This window comes from Lathamus discolor, chromosome 11, assembly GCF_037157495.1.
Source record: "Lathamus discolor isolate bLatDis1 chromosome 11, bLatDis1.hap1, whole genome shotgun sequence".
In the NCBI taxonomy this organism is placed as follows: Eukaryota; Metazoa; Chordata; class Aves; order Psittaciformes; family Psittacidae; genus Lathamus; species Lathamus discolor.
The window spans coordinates 4242428-4266231 of record NC_088894.1 but is presented as its reverse complement, the minus strand read 5'-3'; the positions used below and the strand labels follow the sequence as shown (position 1 = coordinate 4266231).

Below are 23804 nucleotides of genomic sequence, written 5' to 3'. Positions count from 1 at the left end.
TGCTTAAATACTAACTAATGGGAGGCAGGATGCTCTGCAGTGCCTGAGTTAGTAAGCAGGTAGCTAATGCTTTCCAATTTGCCCCTTTTGATAAAGGGGCTTTCTCTTGGCTAGCACAGAAAAGCATGTAGTCTTTTAACATTTCTGTCTGTATTAGTCTGATATTAGGGAGGAGGCATTTGGATTTGTCCCTGTTCATGAGGTGTATCTGGAGCTCTCACACTGCTGGGTGCTGCCCCCCCCGGCTCAGCAGGAACCTTGTGCACTGCACCTGCACGCTTTGGCTTGGATTGCTCTGAGTGTAATCTATAAGGGCTGGCACTTGCTTGGCAAGCACAATAGTACATCTTCTCCCTTGTGCCTTCCTTGTTTTAGGCAGCCTTGTATTCAGACAAAAGAGGTAAAATTTCATGGAATATGGAAGCTGAAACAAGCTGACTTTTTCAGGGCAAGAGAAATTCCTGGCTGTTTTCCTGCAAGGATCAAAACTGGTTTTCAGCAGTTCTGCTGACAGACTCCTCTTCTTAATTTATCTTCGGAACTGCTGGGCTTTTAAGATGAAAGGCTAGAACAGCTCATAGCATGAAGACAAAATGTGTTTCACTTTGTCTTTTCCCTTAGAACCTTTGAGAATTGTCCTGCTTAGGGAGCAAATGTGACTGAAAGACCAATTCCATTTGAATAATGTTTATTTGTAGTGCTGTTGATCTTAAATTAGCTACCTGTCTGGCCAGAGGTGCTAACCCTGCCTTCTAACCAACACTGGTTAAAAGCTGTACAGGGCAGGAAATGTTTTAGTTCTCTCCTAACACTGGTCACTGATTGCTACGGGCAACCCACACCAAGGCTACCTGACTCTTAAGACTTCTAGCACTAGAGTTACTGTAGAGGAGAAAATGAATGCAGAAAGGTCTAAGATTGAAATGATTTAGGATATTTATCGGTTGGGAGGCATATTTCATTCAAGAAGAGTTAAAAGCTCATCTACAAATGATGCATGGTTTGTAAGTTTAGGTATATTTTTAGCATGCTTTTAATTTTCGGTGTGTGTAGAAAACTACCTTATCTATGGGAAGGGTAAAATGAGGCTTCCCTTAATACAGCAAATCAGCGAATTCCAAAGTATTTGTGAGTTTCCATTAAAGCCTATGAATAGATTGCTTCCTAGAAGGAAACTAGTCCTTCTAAGACAAGCCTTCGACTTGTGGGCTAGTCTAAACATTGTTAACTCCAACAAATCCCTTTATTACATGAGCAAGTTGCTGTGAAATTGCTTGCTCTTTCACAATGAGACTCTGCATGGAATTCCTTATCCCCTAAACCTGCTTGTGCCGCAGGGGGTTAACTGGGGATAATTCTGAGGATGAGTCCATGGTCTGATATTCTCAGTTGCTCTATTCTTCTGCCAGTGATGACTTTTGGCAGGTTTGAATGCCAAGTGCACATCAGATAATCTGACCACCATATGATCTCCACTGCCAGGTTCCTTCCTGCAGTACTTGCAGGTTTCTTGAGTCCCTCAGAGTGGCTTGGTTGGCATCTGTAATGATGCACATGCAGAACAAAACACTGAGGTGCTAGCCAAGGCAGGCTGAGTACTTGAGGATGGGAAGAGAAACATCAAACCTAATGTCCTGCAAATGAATGTCCTCTTCTCCTGAGTTCTCTGGAATTCAGGCATAAGGGCATATACCTGTCATTGAAACCAGTTTTAAAAGATACCTTTGTAGAAGATGGTCACCTATAGGATGGTGGGCAGCATCCAACTTACCAGGGAAGAGCAAGTGGGCACTTAAGGGTAAGCCTGCAAAACAGATCTGAGATATTAAGGGAAGAGGCATTCCTGCCTGAAAGATAAGGTGAGAAAATTACTACAGTTTGCCTGGGCATCAATCCAGCACTGGAGTTTCAGGCATTCTTTCAGCTGCACTTGCTTGTGACACCGAGTGCTTGTTCAGATTGTAAGTCAACAGAGTGCATCCTGCAAGCCAGCACCTGGAGACGAAAATCACTTTGGTTTGTGTGATCTCTGATAAAGACTTTGAAACTAGAGCTGCCTGATCCTGCAGCAGCAGTGGCCATGTACACTTGGTCCAAGGGAAACAGCTCCTGCAGGCCAGAGATGAAGGTTAACAAAGTACAGATTTGTGTCCAAAGCAAACTTACAGAGCAGGTGCTCTTAAGTAAGTGACTAAAAGTGAAGTTAGTTAATGTGTGGGAGCCTCAGGTTCCTATCAAGGTAAGCTGCTGTGCTTCAGAATGACAAGAGTAGGACTTTCTTCTTGGTGCGTCTTTACCTCTTGATAACTGCTGGTCAGTGAGTGGCAAAAGATGAGAGTCCTGTTTGCTTTAAACTAAAATTTGCTCTTTAAGTCTTGTCCATTGTTTCGTAACACCTCAGCAGAAGGAAGATACGTAGGTGAGCCAAGGTCTGTGCTTGCCTGGGCTCTGCATGCTCATGTGGAGCACCCCTTATTGATGCGTTGTCACATGTAGGGGAAACACAAAGTGGACAAGGGTGGCGCTTGGCTTTCAGTCTTCCAGCTCTCCTTGTGCAGCCAGTAGTGACACAGTTAGAGGATGTGAATCACTGCTGTGTCAGTGGTATTTGCATATTTTGGGCAGACTTGCTGCACTGTGGTTTGGACGACAGTGGGAAACTTGAAAGATGGAAGGGAAGCATAGCTGGATAGCACTGCCAGACCCACTCCTCGTGCTGAAAGCCGACCTGTCAGTTCAACAGTGTTAAAGCTGGTGCTTAATCCTGTTTGCAGGATTACAAGCAGCTCGTGAACAGCTAGTAAGTGGGTTTGCAAACCTGCACACCTGGCCACAGAGGCAGTGTGACCTCCTGCAGCATCCCCAGGAGCCACCACTTGTGCTGAAGCTTTCAAGGACAGGTCTGTGCTGGTTTAGGAGAACCTATGCATGCCGTGCTGTGACAAGGACAGACCTGTGGTCATATATTGTCTGCTTTCTCCATGCAGCTAGCTTCTAGCTACTAACAGCCTTCCTAACTTGAAGGGACAGTGGATGCTGTTCAGCTGGCCTGTTATACTGAGGTTCTTTGAGCCTGTTCATCCATACCGCAGCTGATGCACGCCAGCCTTGGCACTGCTCTTGCCTGAGTGTGGCTGCTTCTGGATGTGTTTTCTTAGAGTTTGTCTTGTGTAATGCATCAAGGTCCAGTGAGCAGGGTCAATAGGCTGCTAGTGGAGCGCCTCTTGCTGTGAACCAAGTGCTGCAGCTCTCAGCTCTGTGGGCTGATGCTTTGGTTGCCGTTTTCCTGCATCTCTAAGTGGTAAAGATCAGAGCTGGGGTTTTTACAGAGCTACAATCGAAGAGGTAGGGAAGAAATAGTCCAGCAGTATCTGCCAAAGGGGGAACTTCGCATGTTCTGCAGTGAACTTGTATATATGGGAACTCTGGTCTCCACAGTTTCAGTATGTTCCAGTAACTAAAAACTAGAGTTCATTTGTTTCTCTTATAGAATCATTGTAAATGAGATTTAGGAATAAATTTCTTAGCTGGCTTGATGGTGAAGTCTCATTGATAAAATGAGTGAATTTCCTTAGTAAGGAGTGTCTGATTAGGGAATTTTCCTAGTATTGCTAAACACTGACAGAAAACAGGTTGCTTAATGACACATCTGAATTGGTACTTGGTAGCCTGTTAGGTGCCAGGACCACTGTTCCCAGGGATCCTGGAAATGACTAAGTTCAAGTGCTGTGGTTGCAGGTCTGCACATGCTCCTTAGAGTGCAGTTGCTAAACTGCTCGTGTCTGGAGTTTGTGGTTGTATTTCTTGCCTTGAGAGGCAGCAAGTGCTTGTTGTGCACCTTGTCAGGCTGCACAGAGGTCTCTATAGCACTCACTAGCAGGAAGGATGGAAGGGGGACAATGGGTTGTCTCAATGTAGGGAAGCTTACACTTAGTTGTGATTTGGGGGGTTTTAAAGTGTAATGTCCCTGCAGTTTCAGGTTGGGCCATCTGTTTTGCTCTTGGGTTCAGTTGTCTTTTTCCCTGGCACCTTCAGACAGACAATAGGACATCCTCCCTCTCTGTTAAGCAGCTGAACACTCAAAATGACAGCGGAACATGGTGGGATGGAGTCTGACTTACACCTACCAGAACAGCATTGATAGCTGTCAGATTTCAGAAGCAGTTACTGTTCTTTGCCATTGCTCTTTGCACTATACTGCCCTCACACAAACATAGCTAATAGAAACTAATGACTGTTCTGATACTAATGTATAGAGGATGTGCATCATTGTATATGTGAAATCTATAAGAAGTGACAAAACTTAAATGATTTGAAACTTTTTGCATCTAATATGCAAGAACTAAAGCCTAAGGGCAGGGGCTGCTGAATTAAACCATAAGGCAGTTCTCTCCTTACATTCCCGAGCGCATTCTCTGATAACATCCTGGACTTGGGAACGTCAAGATCGTTTGCTTACTGGAACCCATCGCTAGCTTTAAATGTTCTTGTGCTTTCCTCTGTGTTCAGAGTGCTTCATGCATAACAGGCAGGGCTACCGCTGCAGTCTGGCTGGGCAGGCAAAGGACAGAACATCCTAGAATGTAACTTGTTGGTGAAAAAAGTAGCAGTGCGGTTGTGAGAGGCTTCCAGTGATTGTGCAAAATCAAACTGCGTTAACATTAAATCATGCTCCTACTTCAGGATCACTGCAGAAGTGAGCAAAGAGAAGGATGGGGCTGGAGTCTTTAAGACAGTAAACCAAAGGGCTGTTTTAGTTTGGATGGTGGTCCTGAACTTCCCAACACATTCTTGACGACTCCCAGAAGCTGTGTGTCTCTGTCTGAGTGTCGGTGTGACCACCCAGTGTGTGGTCTTCAGCAGTAACTGGAGTTTTAGGCTGCTCCACAGTGTGGTGAGGAATCATGAGCCGCTGAAAGGTGGAGGTGGCAGGAAAGGGCTTTGGCTCTGGCCTGCCTCTGTAGCACTGCTTTCTCTGCTCCCGGCTCTGCACTGTCCTGCTGTCCCTTGGCTCTGTTGTTGTAACACTTGGGTCACACTGAGCAATGTGGTCACAGTGTGGCTGAGTTCATGTTCTCTCTTGTGCTGCACATCAAGTATTGTGCTTCTGTGTTCAGTGTGTCCTTTGATATCACAGGTGTCGATCATGGTCTTCTGTCTCATTCACACTGACACTTGCAATGTTAACTTGTGCAGAACACTCTACCTTTCATGTTGCTCAATTCCTTGTTTTCTTGCTTTTTGGTGCCTGAGCAAGTTGTATGCAGCCTTTTAAACCACCCAATGTCTCTCTGGTATGAAGCCTGCCAGGGCAGACAGATCATACTGAAATCAGTAGGCTGTCCTGGCATAAATTATGTTAAAGTGGTGGCCTGCTCTGTGTGAGATGACTCGCTTGTGTTGTTACACCCTTTCCCCAAGGATAAGGCATCCCTGCTATAGGGAGTAGCTTGCACCAGGCTCTGTAGCAGTTGAGTCAGATCTCTTGTCACTTAATGTAATTAAGTTAGCTGTAGCAATACCTCCTCTTAACTGTCCTCGTGGTTGTGACTGTTAGTAGCTGAAGTAGGAGGGAGCCGTCCCATGGTACCCAAGGGAGATGGCACTTAAATCCTTCCAGGTGTCTTGCAGCATAAGCTGCTGATGTTGCAGACTCATGGAAATTTACTGATGGAGATGATGCAAGCTGCTCAAAGCTTGCCGCTAAATAACCTGTGAGTGTTCTGCTCCCTCTTGGAGCCAGCTCACACTCATGTTCCCATGGGTAGCTAACTGGCTGCGCATCTGTTTACAAAACAGTATCCAAAATAACTTGTTTCTGTTTTGTTCCCTCAGCTGTATCTGCATCTTGGTTACAGCTAGAAAAATGGAAGAACTGAATCTGTTGCTGAAAGGGGGTTGAACTTGTCTTCCTGTTGTTGCTTTAATGCACAGTTGTTTTCACCATCGCAGGACTTTGGTTGGTATGAAGTGTGTCTGTCTGCTGTCATCTCGTAGGCATCCTGGGTCTTCTGGATGTCTGCGACAGTAATAGAGCAGCTTTACATCCCTGTCTGAAGATTGGATTCATTCTTGGTGTGATGACTGTGCTGAAAATGCTAGCCCTAGCACACGGGGAATGGTCACTTGTGTAGGAAGGGCTGTCCTAGGGACTCTTTGCTTTTCTCCCTCGAAGTCAGCAAGAGGATGGTCCTCATTCAGCTGGTGCTCAGATCCTCACCAGAGCAGGTAGAGCAGCAGCCACATAGTCAGTGGTGGGTGAATGGTCCCCACACAGCTCTGTAAGTGGGTTACTGCAAGGCTGGAACATACCAGCCCCTCTGACTGGAGGTTAACGCACAGTCAGAGCTGGGGCAAGCAGGAGAGCTTCCAGCTCTTCCCTAGGTTGGTGCGATTAGATGACAATAGAGATTGGACACTTGAAAATTAAACGCGTGTACTTGGTCTTGTCCCACCTTTTCCCTTGCCACAGGACTGTTAATTTGTTTTCAGACGCTCTTCTGGTTGGCTTTGGCCTTTGAAAGGCTGTTTGGGGATAAAGGAGACTTTTTCTCTTGCTGTCACGTAGTGACAGAGCTGAGAACACAGATGCCTCTTTAGATATATTGAGGAGGAAAACTAATTCTTGCAGTGTGCACTCGAGGTCTCCATTAACCTGTGCAATGGGAGAAGCTTCAACACCCCCTTTTTTCAGCGTTTTGACAGCGCTTTTCCCTGCTGGATCATTCTCTTGCTGACAGCAGGTTCACAGCATTTCTCCTGCTTGGCTGTCAGCAGCTGCACAGAGGAGGTTTCTGGTACAGCCATCCTTGTCCACTGACCTTCATCTCAACCCTGGCTGAGATTTCTGAGCAGCTTTCTTCCCCTGAGGGGTGGACCTTTGTGGTGTTGTTGCTTACTGTGATTATGGAGTATCTTCAGTCAGTACCTAGTACTTCTGTCTTAACTCTTTTGGAATGGCCAAGACCCAAGGAACTTGACCGGGTATGTCTTCCTCTGAAAGTGAGGCTCTGGTATATGTGCAGCCTAGATGTTTTCTTGAATGCTTTCCAGGAAAGCATAGGGGTTGGATTGGCTCCTTTCCCAGTCTGGGTGTCACAGACATCAGGAGTGACCCTGAGCCATCCTCTTACAGCTGATGCTGGGACCACTGAGGTGTGTATGAGCTGAGGGTATGTGCTTGGGGGCAGGTCTGTGGTTCAGACTGAAGTGCTGAGGACAGAGCAGTCTCCATCCCAGCTGTGTCCCTCCCTTGGAGTTGCTGCTTCCTGGTGTATCTTTGCCATAATCTTCCTCTGACTGATGGAGGATCCTTCTGGCAAATGAACCCCTGGAGCAGACACTTAGAGACCTGCTGCTGCATAAGCTCTCATTGACCCCAAACTTCCTGTGCCCCACAAATTAAATGTAGCTCCAGATTTGCATCTCTGTGATCACAGTTTTACTTTTGTCTGGTGGTTCTGGTTTTGTAAGGCCACATAAGGTGAAAGCACTTGCTGGACTCACCCTTGAGTAGCTGACATGGTGCCAGTCTATGCTGGGTAGCCAGCGCAGCTATGTCCTCAGCAATCCCTTTGAGCTAAACACGGCAAAGGCTGGGTTGGTGGCTGCCCTGGAAAGCACTGCACCCAAAGATCAGCATTTCATCTGAAAGGGTAAGCTGCTGTTACTATGAATTTCATCCTACCGCCAGTCTTGGTGTTGGACTACTGCAGGGACAAGGAGTGGCTGCTTGAATGCACTTTTGTTTCAAGCTTAAAATTGTTCCCTGGCCAAGTATGGAGAGACGGCCAAGAGGAGAAATAAGTCCAGGCTTGGGTGATCTTCAGAGTGTCTGGTTTGGATTTCCAGAGGAATATACAGGCGGGATTTATCACTAAGGTGATAAACTTAGTGTCTGTGTGGGAGCAAGGTCAGGCCACCTCCAAGCACTGCTGCGAGGTGACTCCTTGCTCCCAGGAGCTATTTGGAATGGTTCTGAACTGGTTCTGTCCAAACCCATTTTGTCTTTGGTTGTGTGAAGTCTCTGCAAGGAACAGTTTGAACTTGTTGGCTCCATCCAGCCCTTGCAGGTAGAACTTCTGGGCCTGTATGAGTTAGAGTTGTCTTCACCTCTGTGCTCTGTCAGCTGCCTGAGTGCTTGGACTGTAGGTAGGGGCTGTGGGAAAAGGGAAGAGATGGGTACGGACATGATCACCAACAGTCCCATCGCCTGCTTGCTGAAACCTCTGATCATATTCTCCAGAGGACTGGTACCTGTTTGGTAGGGTTGTGACTCTGGGGACCTCTAGCAAAAAGCTCTGTCGTTTGCTTTACAGAACTTTAGCTTTAGTAAGCTTCTGATATGAGAAGCAGGACTCATCTCAGTGTAGCTGTTACATTAGTTTTGGTACGTGCCTGATGTTTTCTGTCAAACTGAGTCCAGCAGATCCTGTGTTTTATCCATGGCACCAGTTTAGGTTCCTCCATAACTGGCAGAAGGATTCTGTGCTTGTTTGAAGCAGGGGCTTTGAAGTCAACTGATTTTTTCACAGCCTGTTAGAGTGCAGGTGCCTCTGACAGCCCTGAGGGACTGTTGGATGTGCCAGGAGAGGAAGCTGAAGATGAGCAGGAGAAAGAAGATTGTGGTTGGGCTTCTTTCAAGGCTAAACAAGCCAGTGTGGAAAGCCTGCTCATGCCATACATTTACAACTGTCTGGGTAAAGAATAGCTGGGGTGGTGTGTCTTTAGCAGTCTCTCCTGGAGGCCCATCCGGCTCTAGGAGATCAAGGAAACACTTTCAGGAAGCCGACATAGCTGTGCTTCAGCAAGGAGCTCACTCCTGGTAACCTGTCTCTTGCTGAAATAACTTCAAACCAGTCTGACTCAAGATCATTCTCATCACTTGCCTCAAGCCACTCTAAATCAGTGGCTGCTTCCTCCTGCCCACCCTGTCACACTAACCTCTTCCATTAGTGTCAGTGCTTCACCTGCTTGTTGATATTTAGTGTTTCCAGGTGGAGTCCTGGGAGGAAGCTTTTTGGAATATCCTGCAGAACAACCGTGGGATCTCCAGGTTAGGTTTGGGTGATGTTTCTTTTGTAGCTGGAGCTATGTACAATGGGAAGTTGAAAGGAGTGAAGGGAGAGATCACTCATTTGGAAACAGGAATAAATAAGCAAGGTGGGAAATGAAGCCAGGAAGTCTCCTGGCTCAAGCTTTCAAGGCAGGAAAATGGTTTGTTCTGCAGTTGAACAGGTTCCTGAAAGCAGCAGGGGATGCTGCAGTGGCATTTAATGCTTCTGGTGGAGACTGGGTTTTACTGTTAACCCTCCTTGGAAGGCCAGGGACTCGTGACAGATACTGAATTCCAAACAGCAGGTCATGTCTTGAGTGCACTGTGGCAGACCAGATAGCATGAGAACAGCGTAACTGAGACAGTGCCTTTCATTTTGCTGCCCATAAACTGAGTCTGTTAAATGGATGTGGTGGGGCTCTTCCCCAGCCTCTCCCTTGTGTCCCTTTTCTAGTTAATAGTCTTAGATCTTCAGAGTACCTTTATGGCAGGTTCTGCAAGCTGGCGGACCAGATGAACATGGGTGTGGGTGAACAGGTACTGCACACATGAATCCAGACCTTCTGCTACCCATATTTGTGGCTGAAAAGTGGTGGCTTGGGCTCTGAACTTTAAAGATTAGAGACTTCAGGACTGTGAACCAGGAACTTGGTGTTTTGGAGCCTCCAGTAAAAGCAAACCAAGTTGTAAAGATGATGACTTGTCGGTAGCTTGAAGCTATTTAGGTCACAGATATTAGAGCCTCAGATGTGCTCGGAGAAGACTCAGTTCCCACTTAGGATTTGTTGTGCTCTTTCATTTCAGAGCTGGAGCCTGGACAGTAGCTCCTTTGTCAGCTGGCATGCTTGATTCCTGAAATGAAGTATTCCAGAAAGTGCTGGGTTTATTCCGGAAACCCCTTCCCTTTGGAGGATGGCAGAAGGGGCTATTGTTCTGCAAGTGCTTGTGATATTTGAAATTCTTAAGAAATCAGAGCTGAGCACTCTTGGCCTGTGGGAGAACAGTGTGCTCAGCATCACTGGGGACACACACTGCTCTTTGCATACCTCTGTGCTTAGCTAGTGAGAAAGTCAGCTCGGCTTTGTGGTACCCATAGGTTTGTTCATCTGGGAGAATTCAGAAACCCAAGCAATGATAACAGCTCTGCTTTCAAAAGCTTCCGAGTACCCTACCCAAAAGGATTAGAAGGTTGGAATATTTGCTTAATTTACTGCTCCAGCTCTAAGGACTTGCCTTGCCTCTTCAGATCAGTGGGAGGTTTGCAGTGCTGCCTGTTCTGGTTGGTGCAGCACTAACCACTGTCTCAAATGTAATGCTAATGAAGGGAGGGAGCAACCTCCTGTAGCCTTTTCTGAGTTGGTTCATGTGATACTTTTTAATCTTGTAACTAATGCCGTGTTAAATTGTGAATATGGAACAGCTTTCTCTAACATGCAAAGCTTGTGCCTCAGCCAACAGCCATTTCCCAGCAATTTTGACTTTGATTCTTCAACATTAGCATAATGTTGCCACATCTTGGTTTGTACATACTTAAGGAAGGAAATAGCTTCAATTGGATCTGACTATTAAAACCTCCTCATTGTAGCTTTGAAGATGTAAATCCTGGGTGCTGGCTGCCTGACAGCAAATGTCCCAGTGGAAAGACAGTCTTGGCTAAGGGTTAGGTTCTTCTAGGCTGGATAAGCATGGGAAGATATCTGTTCAGCCTGCTGCTTTCCCCATCTTCCTTGCACCAAGGCCATGTTGCATTGTCTCCTCATCTGCTGACACATGTGCTTCTCTGGCCCTGTGGGTACAGGGTGGGGTTTGTTTTTAGCTTACAAAGAATTTCTCGTCATCTGGGTGTGGAGAGGGTTTTTCATAATGTTCTGGCAAAACCACCTCTGCTGTGCCTGGTGGCACTGCTGATGCCTCAAACAGCTGGAATATCATCCTGTGGGCGAGTGGGAATAGCAGATGCCAGCAATTCCCTGTCTGGATCAGGTAAAATTTGGGATGCAGTAACTGGAAACTATGATAAAAATCTTGATGCTGAATGAAGTGATGGAGAAATCAGTTCTTACCCTGAAGTTCTTCAGCAGCAATGGTGGTAATTTCTAGATGATCTAGGTAGGCTAAGGAATCACTGCAGGTTCTGTTCTTGGGGATGAAGCAGTCCCTTAGGAGCCCCACTTATACTGGGGGAACTAGGCCATTGCTGACACCAGTGCAGGCCTGTTCCTGTTATCACAGTCTGTGTTGACAAGCTGCTGGCTGCCATCAGTGATTTCAGCACCCTCTTGGCCAGCTCTTCTGTGAACAGTGTTTAAATGGTACACTTAAGTAATGGTAACTCATCCACGCCGCTTCCATGCGTGTCTGTTGGTGGGAGCATGCCAACATTGCCTCAGCAGCCGGGCAGTTTCTGCAGAAACTTCCTGCTGTTCCCCAAGCACCACAGACCCAAACTCATGTCAGTGGGCTCAGATGCCCAAAAGCTTTAGGTGTAATTCTGCTGTACTGGAGCTCTTCGTGTTCCTGCAACTGTAGAAGGGTCCTGGACAAAAAGTGAGATGGGTTTCTGGTGGCCTTAGAGGATGGTTCCTGAGCTGAATGGAAGGTATGTGGAGAAGTACTGCAGAGTAACTGTGCCCTTTGTATCCTGCCTAATGGGCAAATTCCCCTTTCTGAAAGGGCAGGCAGTTGGGTTGTTGCAGTTTGTGCTCAAGATGCAGCTTCCATCCTGTACGTTGAAAGCTTGCAATGTGTCTCCTTCGATACATGAGCAAGTGCTTGGGAATGACTTGATCTTGTGCTTTAGTGGTCAGAATATCCCTAAAATAGCAAGCTCAAGCTGCTGAGCTTTGACATAGACAAGAAGAGACTTGGTTTACCAAGTGGTGCTGCATGGTTTCTAGCCATATGGTTTCGACTGGGTGTGACTTTGTGGAGGTGTGTTCAGATTCCCTGGACTTCTGCAGTGACAGAAGCGAGTTTAAAGCATCTGCATATGCCATCCTCTGAGTGATGTGGTGTTGCAGAAAGCGATGGCAAATGGGAGGGATATTTCCTGCAGTGCGTAATGAGCTGGTGGAACTCACTTCTGCAGGATATTCTAGAAACTGCTAGCTTGGAGAAAAACTAATAAGAGCTGTCTAATTACACTAGCTTTCCTAAACACTTTGAAGATTAACGCTAATACCCTCAGTGCACTTAAAGGTGGCTGTAGAAGTGGGTAAGTGGAGGATTCTCAGTCATTCTTTATAAGAGTGTCTCCTCTAAACACCTAACCCTGGTCCATGCCGTTTGCCACTTTGCAGAGGGACAGCAGGTTGGTTAACATCCCTGGTGGGGCAGGGAGAAGGAAAGCCTCCTGTGAGCTGGTGGCACTGACTAATTCATGCCTGGTTCGTACTTATGTCCTAAATTCATGTGAATGCTGCCATTATCCCAAGTAAAACTTGTAGAGAAAGTGGCATTAGGAGTACAGAGACTGGGCACTATGGGGCACACAGTGCTCTGTGGGCTTGGGTCCCTTTAGCTGTGCTGCTTCACATCTCTTGGTGTATTAAGCTCATTGACTGTTAGCCCCCCTTAGCGAGGGTGTTGAGGGAATAAGCACAGCCTGATTCCAGTATAGAGCAAAGGCACGCTGAACTGATGGACCATTCCCTTCATCTCCTTCGTGGAAAACTGTGTGTGCCACCAGTAAACGGGCAATGAGCTCGTAGGTGAGAGGGTGGTGGGGGCCCTGTCACTGGGGATCAGGCACCCCCACTTTCAGAGCTGCAGTTCTGCTTCTCCTGGGACCACGCTCATGGCTTTTCTCCTTCCAGTGACTTCTTGAGGTGGGATGGTTGGTTGTGGGGGTCTTGGTTCTTGCAAGTGAATTAACATCTTGGGCAGGGAGCAGAAGGGAATGCTTCCTTAACAGCGCTGTGCTGGACTGGAGCCCTGCCCGAGTCCCACAGGACAGATGGACAGCTTGCTGGATACGCAGCTGTGGAGTGGGGTGGAGTTGCCTCCAACATGCTTTCAAACCTGTGCTGAGAATGACTTTGGACAGGGTGGGGAGAAGTTCAGTGTCTCTTTGGATACAAATAGAAGCCCCAGTAATAGTTGCTGCAGATGGGTTTGGGAGTGTCTGTGGCTGGTGTTGTCTGTTCTATCTGTTGGGTCCTTACTGTAAGGCTGAATCTGTGCTGCAAAGGGGAGATGACCAGAATGCCAGCAGTGCGAGATAAACCACAGCATTCTTAGGTGATAGCATCTGATGCCTCTTAAATTTGTGACCTTCTATAAGTGGCCTTCCCAGTGAATAGTTTTCAGTGTATAAGTACCTATAATTTCTCTGCTCAAACATTGCTTGGAATTACAAATCAGAGCATCTCCAAGAAGCTCAAACTTCAGGTACATTGAAAAATGCAAAGTCCCTCGTGTGAAGAGATCCCAATACTCAGGTTTTCCTTCACTGGTTAAAGGTTTCTGCTCACAACCAGTGTACAGATATGGGTCTCTAATGAGAAGCCCTGAGAGGCAAAGCGCTGCTGCCCTTGCCTGCCCTGTGCAGTCCACCCAGCACAGCTACTCAATGCTGTTAGTTAATGCCGCAGTTCACCCTAAAGGCATCTCAGTCATGGGTGACCAGAGAACACAAATGGTGGTGGTGCTTGGGAGGAGCGCCTGGACCATGCTCTGTGTGACTTATACACAACCAGGCTATGCTTCTCAGCTCTGTGATTATAAGCAAACAGCAGGTACAGTAAGCAGACCTGAGGGTTGTGGGGAGCTGGTTAAGTGCTAAAGTGTTCCTCCTGGTTATCTGAGAGCTTCAGAAGGGTTTTGCTGGGCTGGCTGCTCTGTAGGTCTCTATGGAGGCAGTGCCCAGATTGGGCTGTAAGGTGGGTGAACTGCTCACTCTGGGATGCTGCTGGTACAGGCTGGAGCTTAGTGGAGTAAGGGCTGTGGCAGGAGGGTACACAGCCTGTCCTCAGCTGCCCAGCTTAGTCAGTAAGATATTTCTCTGTTGGGCACGTCTTTGGGTAGTATCAAGGTGAGCTTTTTCCTTTTCAAAGATGAGTGCTAAGATTTATGAAGGGAAGGCACTGAGGGAGTGAGTATTTATAGCATTTCCATGAACAGCCTCTTGAAATGCAGTCATGTAACATGGCTTTCCAGGAGTGTGGTTTTGTTTAAGCAGTGTAAGACTACTTCTAAAATTGCTTTGGTGCTCTAAAGACATTAATCCTTTCAGAGCAGGAGGTGGCATCTTCACAGGGATTCCCCATCTTTGTCTGGTTGGAAATAGTTACTTCTTGACTAATAAAATTCAGGTAGGTTTCTCATCTGTGCTTCTAATGCAGGTATTGACCTTCAATCTGCAGAATGCTCAGACAGCTTTTAAATAGGCCAGATACAGGTTCGAGGAGGCCTGTCTGTTTGGCCATGGCCATGAAGGCTAGAAACCTGCTTTAGCAGAAATGTAAGGTTGGAAGTGATTGCTGTGAACTCATAAAACTCAGTGAGTATCTGTATTCAGTGGTAACTGTAACTGTGGATCACTTACTTGGACTCAACAAATCATGGAATGTTTTATATGTAATAATTTCAACCTTGAAGTGTTCTCTGAGTTGATGAAAATCAGAGGTCATGCTGCTTGGAATGTGGCTGTTCCAGTTCCCTTTGCTACTGAAATCTACTCTAAATGCACCTCCTTCCATGGGACCCTGGGGTGAACATGACCCCAAAATCTCTGAGAGGATAATGCCAATGATGGTGGTTCTCTCTTGCCGCAAGATTACTGGGTTGTTTCACTTGACAAATGAGGTTGTCTTGTAATAGGAGAGACTATGTCAGAGCACGTTGCTATATGCATAAGGAGACGTCATTTGTTCGGCTCTTCCTAGGGAGAAAGGAGGGATGCAGGGAAGTGACAGCAGTCTGAGCCCTGCTAACGTGTTTGAGGGCAGCCTGGCTCACCTTCACAACTGACTGTGGCTTGAAGCCTTTGAGGTAATTCAACCAGAATAAGGATGGCTTGAATAGGTCCTTGAAGTCACTGGAATGATCAGAAATATCCCCAGGCTCTACTGAGTCAGCAACGGCAACAAAATAACTGGGCACTTCACGCTAGACACACACTTGAGGGCAATTATGATATTTAAATCTAAACCCAAATACTTTGGCTCTGATCTTGCTGGTGCTGGCAGGCAGTGAGGTCAGCACAGTCTGATGGTGTTTGAACAGAGGCCTCCTAAGGTGACACTGGATTTAATATTCTTTTATGACTCCTACATTTAGGCTTTCCAGAAGCAAATGCCTGGCTCTTGGGAAGCAGAGGGAGAGGATCACAGCATGCCCGGGGGTCAGGAGGGCTCTCCAGGCTAAGGCTGAAATGCAGCTCCTCTGCTGGGGCTGCAGCAGTGGGTACTGCCTAAGCCCTGGAGAGCAGCTGTGCAAGATGCTAATGTGGAAGCAGGCTGCTTTCTAAAAGTAATTATGCAAGGAAAACTATAAACAGACATCCCTGCCCCAAAAATCAATCATCCCCAGCACAGCTGTGAATTCTGACAGCTTGCTTAAATAAGCCTTAGAAGATCCTGTGAGCAGGAAGAGTCAGTCTAGTGCTGCAAAGCTGGAAGCTTAAGTGAAACTTCCACATTTTGTTGTTGTTGTTCTGCACCTTTGTGGAGTGTGGCTGATGTTCACAAGTGAACTTAGCTGATGGTGCTGCAGAATAAGGTGTGTACCTGCTCCAGTGCCCATGTGGGTTGTGTTCCACATCGTAGCACAAGCTGGTTTTAAAATATAATGGGCTATGACCTGCAGCAGCTCCAGAGCAGATCCGTGCCCTGCTGAGCTGTAGCCCTTTGAAGGGGGTAAGTCAGCAACTGGAACACTCCAAACTGATGGCGTTGAACTCTGAGCCATGAGGGCATGCTGCCTGCTCTGATGGTCCAGGAGCATCTCTGTCCTTCAGGAATACCAGGATGCTCTTGGCTGCCTCAATACCTTGTCTTTTCCCACAGATATGAGAAACACTGAAACTTAGGTCAGAGTTGTGTGAGGGAGAAGGGCAGACTGCTCTAGGTGAGCTTACTCTGACTCTTGATTTTAAACCCATTGTAAGATGTGGCTTCTGGGTTTGCTGCGCAGTCAAAAGTCCCTGGTTTATGGCTGCAGAGAGCTTCAGTGGGATTAATTTGCAAGTACACTGATCAAAGCAGCCCCAGTTCTTTAAGGCTTACGATCTTTGTTTCAATTGCAGTGTTTCTTGTAGCCACAGACTTGTTTTTACAGCTTCCCTAGTCAACCCTTTGACCACATGTACATTAACAGGAGCAGGTTTTTTTGTTGGTACGCTGTAATTTCCTTCTAGCAAAATGTGTGATGCTCTTCAGCTGAGCTGGATGGCATAAAGGGGTCCACAGGAACAAGACAGGGATGCTGCAGTTTCCCTCTGTATATAGAGCAGCACAAACACTATTCATACTGTCTGTTGGTATGTGGAAGGATGAATTTGGATCTAGCTTATCAACCCTGAACATTACTGATTGTCCCCAGGAAACTGCTGCCTGTGCTCATGTGCTGCCCTCCCCTTGTTTTGCCTGGCTGCAGTGTTCAGTATCAGACAGCAATTGATTTCCTTTCCCCAATTACAGTGCTGTGGATGTAAACAGCAGCTGGGAAATCTGAGCTGTGCTCCTGTTAAACACGCCAGCACCACCACTGCACTCCTCCAGCACCTGGGTTCTGGGTACCATGGTGTGACAGAGGCTCGCTGTTAGGTGGGGGGGATCCCGGGCAGCTGGCATTCCAAGTGCTCTCCGTGGGGAAGAACAGCGGCTGCATGGATTGGGAGACAAGGTATTTAATTGTAGGGATATGTTTTCTCCACTGACAGTTTGGGTGGCTCTTGCTTGTCCTAGATAATAGCCCCCTGGTACAGTAAGGCAAGACAGCAGCGTGAGTGTTCTGTGTTTTGGTGGTGCAGCCATGGCTTATCAAGGGTTGCTCTGTTCAGGCTGTTCCTGCTCTGCACTGTACAAGACAGGGCTTAAGACTTGGCCTAGAAATTGCCGTAGCTGTGGCAATGAGAGAGAGTTATTGAGAGAGCCCTGGTACAGTGACTGTGGGCATTGCTCATCCATGGGATGCCCAGTGGCTGTTCACTTGGAATGCCAGCAGAGGACATATTTTCCTTTAACGCGTAGCAGCAGGGCTTTAAGGTACTTCACAAACGTTTGTTCCATCAGCATCTAACAAACTTTATGGCTTATTTCCATTTTTGTAGGAAAAACCACCACCCTGCTCCAGACACTGAAACTTGTCAACTGATGGGACAAAGAGCTGAGACACTTGGCTGTGTTAGGACACTAAAACACAGGGTTTAGCCAAAGAAAATTTCCCCACCGTGGAGGCTTACACCTGCCAAACTGTAGCATTCTTAGGAGGCTTTTCTATTCCTTTTCTCCATTTCCAGCTTTTCACACATCATGGTTTTCCTTTTAACTTCTTTTGCAAGCTAGCTCTGGCTCTGCCTTCTGCTTCCCCTTATGCTTTGGTTTGGGTTACCAGTGTGAGCTGCTGGCTGTAGGCTGTTTCTGCATTTCTGCCTCCAGCTTCTGCTTGGAGGCTCCTCTTGGATGTTGTGACTGACCTGCTTTTTCTTTCTCTCTTGCCGTATCTCTCTTTTTCTCTCCCCAATCTGTCTTTTGCATTCTCTGTTCTCCCCACCTCCATTCCTGCAGGTTCATCATGCCTAGTGGCATATAAAAAGACTCCACCTCCTGTCCCACCGCGGACCACATCAAAGCCGTTCATCTCTGTCACTGTGCAGAGCAGCACTGAATCGGCGCAGGACACCTACCTGGACAGCCAGGACCACAAGAGTGAGGTGACCAGCCAGTCAGGACTCAGCAATTCCTCAGACAGCTTGGACAGCACCAGGACACCCAGTGTGACCAGGGGGAGTGTTGTGACTCCAGCAAGGGACACTCCCGAGTTACCTCAGAAAAATGCAACTTTGAAAAGTGACAAAGGGACTCTGACCAACGAAGAGCCTAAAGTGGAGAATATCCCCAAAAGAAAGCTGTCGTCTATAGGAATACAAGTATGGAATAGTTTGTTTTCCTTTGTCCTAAGGAATGTCCTTAACCCATCCATTTAGCGTGTGCATTTTGTGTGACCAGGTGTGCAGCTGAACTCAGAGTAGCGACAGAAACTGCCTTGTCAAACTAACTTCCTGTGTTCCTGGGGTGCAATACAGCAGAAGCTTTCCGTAACAGACCAGAAAGAACTAAGTTCTTTTAGTATAAAATGTTTCATAAGGCAGTGGGACTCTGTTAACTGGGTGCGTCCCTCTAAAGAGGCCTTTTGCTGCTTCTATGGCTGTGCTCCGTACTTAACATCAATCTGCTCCTTGTCTATCACTGTTCTAGGGACAACTCTTTTCTGAGAGGTGGCCCCTTCTACTTGACATCCATGTAACATGGGCTGCTGCAGTGCAAAATGGTCCCAGGACTGGAGGCAGGAGGGAGCAATTCCTTGCTGCTCAATTCCCAGCAGGTTGCTGCTTCTCTTGTGGGAAGCATTTAACTCTGTGGAAATCAGTGGAAATGAGCTGTTGATATACAGTCAAGTGAGAACCCATCGAGTAAATCTGTGCTTTACTCAATAAACTTCAGTCATCTGCGATTGTCCACTCTTCCTGTGGACAGATTTCCCAGTTACAGATGGCTGCTGTGAGCACTTGGGCAAATCCAAATGCAGGTTCTGGGCTTTGAGCTACCACATGTGTTTATGCTGAATAAGTTCTCCATGGGCTTTACAATAAGGCTGGCTGGCCAGTTGGGTACATGTGCTAGCGAAGGCTTTTCTGCAGGACTAGTGGGACAAAATACATGCTGAAAGGGCAGCAAGGCAAAACAGCTCATGTTGGAGAGGCTGACTGCCTTCCTGTCCTCTTCCTTCTCTGAGCTGGTTCCCCAACCACCTGCCCCACAGCCTGGGTTTCCTTCCTAAACCCTTCTAATCTTCTTATCCAGAGCTGTGAAGGGTATCAGTCCCTGGGACAGAGGAAGCTGGGCTTTGCTGTCAGCCTCAATCAGATCACTGCCCTCTCTTGAGTCTCTTGGCCTTTGCACATGTCAGATATCCGTACAGTTGGCCCGTCAGGAACAAGGGACACGCAGCCCATCTGCACTGTGCCACAGCTGAGCAAATGGCAGTGGGTGGCAGAGCTGAGGGCTATAGAGCAGGTACCTGGCAGGACTGCTGCTCATGTGGAGGCCAACCTGGGCAGTAGCCTTGTGCCTCTCCTTAGAGACCCTTCCAGTTGGTGTGTGGTGTCAGCATGCTGTGTGTGTGTGTGCAGCACTCCTGGTCTACTAATGTGAATTCCAGCAGCAAGTTCTTGTGTCTGTTTTTGTCTGTATTTTTCTTGTTCAATAAGGTTGACTGCCTTCAGCCAGTGGCAAAAGAGGAGCCTCCTCCACCAGCCACCAAATTCCAGTCCATCGGGGTACAGGTAGAGGACGAGTGGCGGTAAGTGAAAGGCGCAAGCTTTTGTAGTTTCCTTTCTTTTCAATTGTGCTCCCCCCACTTTTCTTAGACCTTCTCCCCTTCTTTGTTCCAATATGAGTGGTGGTGAATGGGGGCCCATGGAGAGCTCTTCCTCCACAGCACACAGCACTTGTTCTGTAAACAGCCAAATCAATGGGAGTTTGAAATTTCAAATGAAAAGTACACGATGTAATTACAGATGTGCGTCAGTCCTCTCAGCTGAATGCCTATTGCAGTAAGCAGGCAACCTTATAATTTTGTCTGTCTGAATGTGTGGTGTGTGTTTGTGTGTGAGGAGGGGCAGGGTGGGCAGGGTGAGGCTCAGCTGCAGGCATAATAAACAAGTGCGTTTCACTGTCAGTGTGTGTGAGGCCAGCCAGGGTGAGTTCTGCTCTTTAATGTTTGGTTCTGATCTCTCTAGAAACAGCCACTCTCGCAGCATGTCCACCAAACAGGACACAGACTCTGACACACAGGAACCTAATAACTCTAGCTGTAAATCATCTGAGAGAAGCCTCGCTGAGTGCCCCCAACACAACAACTCCGTTGGTGGTGATGCCACTACCAGGCAACCAGCCAAGCCCTCACAGATTAAGAGAAACCTCTCCTATGGAGAAAACAATGACCCAGCCCTGGAGCCTTCCTCTCTCCCTCCTCCTGACCCCTGGCTTGAGACGTCCTCCACCTCGCCATCAGAACCCACACAGCCAGGAGCCTGCCGGCGGGATGGATACTGGTTTCTGAAGCTGCTGCAGGCGGAAACAGAGCGGTTAGAAGGCTGGTGCCGCCAGATGGACCAGGAGACCAAAGAGAACAATCTCTCTGAAGAAGGTAGGTGGTGTCAGCCCTTGGACACCAGATGGGAGCAGCTCCTCCTCTGGAGCTGTAACTGAGTATTGGATCAGCTTTCTGCAGTTACATTGCTGATAACCCACAGAGAGCACAGAGATGAGTTTGGGACAAGGAATGCTTTGGGAAAGATAAGGTAATTTCCTCTAGCAAATGGCATAAGAAATAGTACTGTGATGCAGTACGTAAGATGTGCAGGACATGGTGCAGCTTCTGACCATTCAAAACTGCTAAAGCTTAAATGGATTGCTTTCCAGGGAGGCTGTGGGATCCTTCTCTCTGCATAACCCATTGTACTCCAGTGGGCAGGTAAAAACTTAGTTGGCAGTGGGGCAGAATGAGTGCGAGCTTGCTTGATCTGTTGAATTGATGGACTTGTCTTTACAGCAAAGAGGAGGCTTCTTCATAGAGGAAAGCTTTGCTGAATTTGTGCCAAATACACACAAAGCACATGTACAGGGAACACAAGGCCACTTGATTGTATTGGGTTCAGTCCCAGTTGGGCTTGTTACACTATTTTCAAATGAGTTGGCAAAACCTGTGCTTCTTGCAGTGAAAACCATGCCCACGGTGCACAGAGTGACGGAAGGGGCTGACTAGGCTGCAGAGGGCAGGATCTTTGTTTAAGAGTCTGGTTGATTTATTTTCTTAACACCTTAGAAAGGTGAAATAATGGTGAGACTCAGTTATAGCTCCCTCCCACTGCTAGGGCTTGGGGAACTAATCTCTAATCCTGTTGCACTAAGATGCTGAACTGGCTGCCAACCTGGACAGGCAGTGCCAAGGCTTTCCCTGCATCGGGGATGCCCTTCTTTTGCCTGTGCAAGAGTGCTTTGGCAAGAAAAGGCACCAAGACCAGTGTGGTCTTATATCTGTGACCTTAAGAGCAATCTCAGAGTAGATTCTGTAACTGAGAAGTTGGTGGGTATGGAGGAGCCTGGCTTGCACTTGTTTCGCCAAGATCTAGAAACATTCAGAACTGATTCAGTTAGGTGCATCAACAGGCCAGGGAGGAGGAGCTGATTCATCTCTGTGGTGCAGTTGCATGCACTGTGGGTCTTCCAACCATGCCCTTGGAAGGGAAAAGCCCATGCGGTGTTCTCCATTAATGAGCAGAGGAATGTTGCCATGCCCAGAGGCTTCTTGGAAAACCCACTAAGAGCAGTGTAAAGTCCTGGATATTAAAAGCCCTAAGCCTGCCAGTATTTTCATCCCTGCTGGTAAATGGAGTTTGGAGACAGATCTCCTGTCCTTTGCTACTTTGACCTCGTGCATTGAGTGCAAGAGCAGGTTGTGCAGAGCTGCTCACTGGGTTGTGCTAATGGCTTGTCTGATGGAATGAGGGCTGTTCAGGGTACATTCTGCTCATTCCAATACAGTGTTCTCTATCTGGCCAGCTTTTGACCTGCTCTAGAAAGAGCAATAGTAGATGACAAAGACTTAAATTGTTTCAGTACATCTTCTTTCCCTGAGAGCAGTCACTTCCTTGGGGATCGCTGAAACTCCTTTTCTAATGGTTCAAAAGTGTTTCTTTACTCCAGAAACACTTGAGTTCATTGCTGCATTTAATAGTCTGTTCTTGGTTTTTCTCCCTTGCAGTCTTAGGAAAAGTCCTGAGTGCAGTGGGCAGTGCACAGTTACTAATGTCACAGAAATTCCAGCAATTCCATGGTCTCTGTGAACAAAACTTGGTGAGTCTGGATCTGTTTCTCCTAGTTTTTAAAAGGGGGATGTATCTGTTTCAACAGCATAATGCAAACATGACCAGGTATTAACAGGCTGCTGTCACTGTAAAACCAGGCCAGTGTAGCTGTCACCTACAACCTGACCACTATGGCATGCTGGATGAATGCTGATTTAAGCCAGCAGCTGAGCAGTGGGAGGCTGTCACCTCGCCCTCTTCTGCACAGACAATTGTTGGGCTGTGCTGTGCTCAGGGAGGAGTGTTTGCAATTCCTTTTGGTGCTTACGTGAGCACTGGGGAATTCTCTTGAGTTGCTGCTCAGGGCATGCTGAATACACCAAGTCTCTGGGTCCTAATTGTCAGCTGGCCACGCTGCTGTTTGTCCTGGGAACAGCTACTTGTTACTCCTAAAGGGCTTTTCTGAGGGGAATCACTGAGGTTTTGCCAGATGGGGTGGGGGAATGTTTGAAATGTCTGTCCTTCTCCAAACATGCTTGTTTTGCATGTTGCTTTCATGTATAGCAAAACCATCCCAACAGCACTGTCCCTCTGGGGTCACAAAGCACTGTTTGGGTTGGGTCTCTTTGAATGTAGTGCAAGGGTTTGCCTTGCTGAGAGCTGAACAGGCCTAATGTGGGAGTAGATACAAATCTGTGTTTCGGCGTTTTCACCCCAGCCTTTATTGCGGTACACAGATTGTGCAGACTTCCTCAGAGGTGAATTCCCCTTTACTTGCAAAAAACACAGAGGAACTTGGGGAGGAGGAAGAGAGGCGAAGTGCTGAGCATCTGTGTGCTGATCTCTGGCTGATCACAGCTGAAGGTTAGCAGCAGGACCACTGCCTGCCAGGCTCTCAGCAGAGTTTTGGGCTGAGATCACCCTTTGACCCTTGGTGCTGAGTTGCTCAGACCTGATCCATGGTTTCCTGAGATGATCCAGGCATATGATGGCAGTTCAGATGTCTCAGAACTCAGGAAGAATCTGTTCATGAAAGAAACTTAGGCTACTTAAAGTTTTCAGCCTAGCCTGAGAAATACCAATGCTTTCAGTTTGTTTCATGGGGGATGTAGCAAAGTAATTTCACTCATGAAAGCTTTGGCTTCTTTCAGTCACTGTTCCCTAACATGCCAGTTCTCAGGTGTTAGAGCTGCGCTTTGCATCGTGGTGTGCTCGCTTCCATTATTACCACCCCAAAATCAGGATCTTTCTGTAAGAAACCAGTGTTCTAGCTCTGAATCAAATGCTGCGGGCCTTCAGCTGGAGAACGTTTCTGAAAAGGTTTTTTATGCTTTCCTTTCTAGAACCCTAATGCCAATCCCAGACCCACAGCCCAGGACCTAGCTGGGTTTTGGGATCTCCTCCAGTTGTCCATTGAAGACATCAGCATGAAGTTTGATGAGCTGTACCACCTCAAAGCAAATAGCTGGCAATTGGCAGAGACACCGGAGAGAAAGGTGAGTGTGGGGTGGTTGAGACTGGCCAGAGCACCTTGCAGGCGTTCGGGTATGTGAGGTCTGTTTCTGTCTGCAAACAGAAGATCCCTAGGGCTTTTACCTCCTTGCCCTTGTGCAGTGTAATCTCACAGCCTTGCAATGTACTGAGACCATTCCTCTTGAGTAATAGTGGAAACAATTTTGTACAAGCGGAAAAAAGTGGTATGCTGGAGAGAGAGCA

The 23804-nt window shown here is 47.3% G+C and overlaps 1 protein-coding gene across 1 annotated transcript in view; it reads left to right on the top strand.

Moving 5' to 3' along the window:
- DLGAP4 (DLG associated protein 4) overlaps nt 1-23804 on the top strand; it is a 36010-nt gene that overhangs the window by 9409 nt on the left and 2797 nt on the right. The window contains exons 2-6 of the mRNA XM_065691255.1: nt 17785-18146; nt 19488-19579; nt 20019-20428; nt 22046-22137; nt 23432-23584. Of these exons, the coding sequence (XP_065547327.1) occupies nt 17785-18146; nt 19488-19579; nt 20019-20428; nt 22046-22137; nt 23432-23584 (1109 nt within the window). The remainder of the gene's footprint in view (nt 1-17784; nt 18147-19487; nt 19580-20018; nt 20429-22045; nt 22138-23431; nt 23585-23804) is intronic.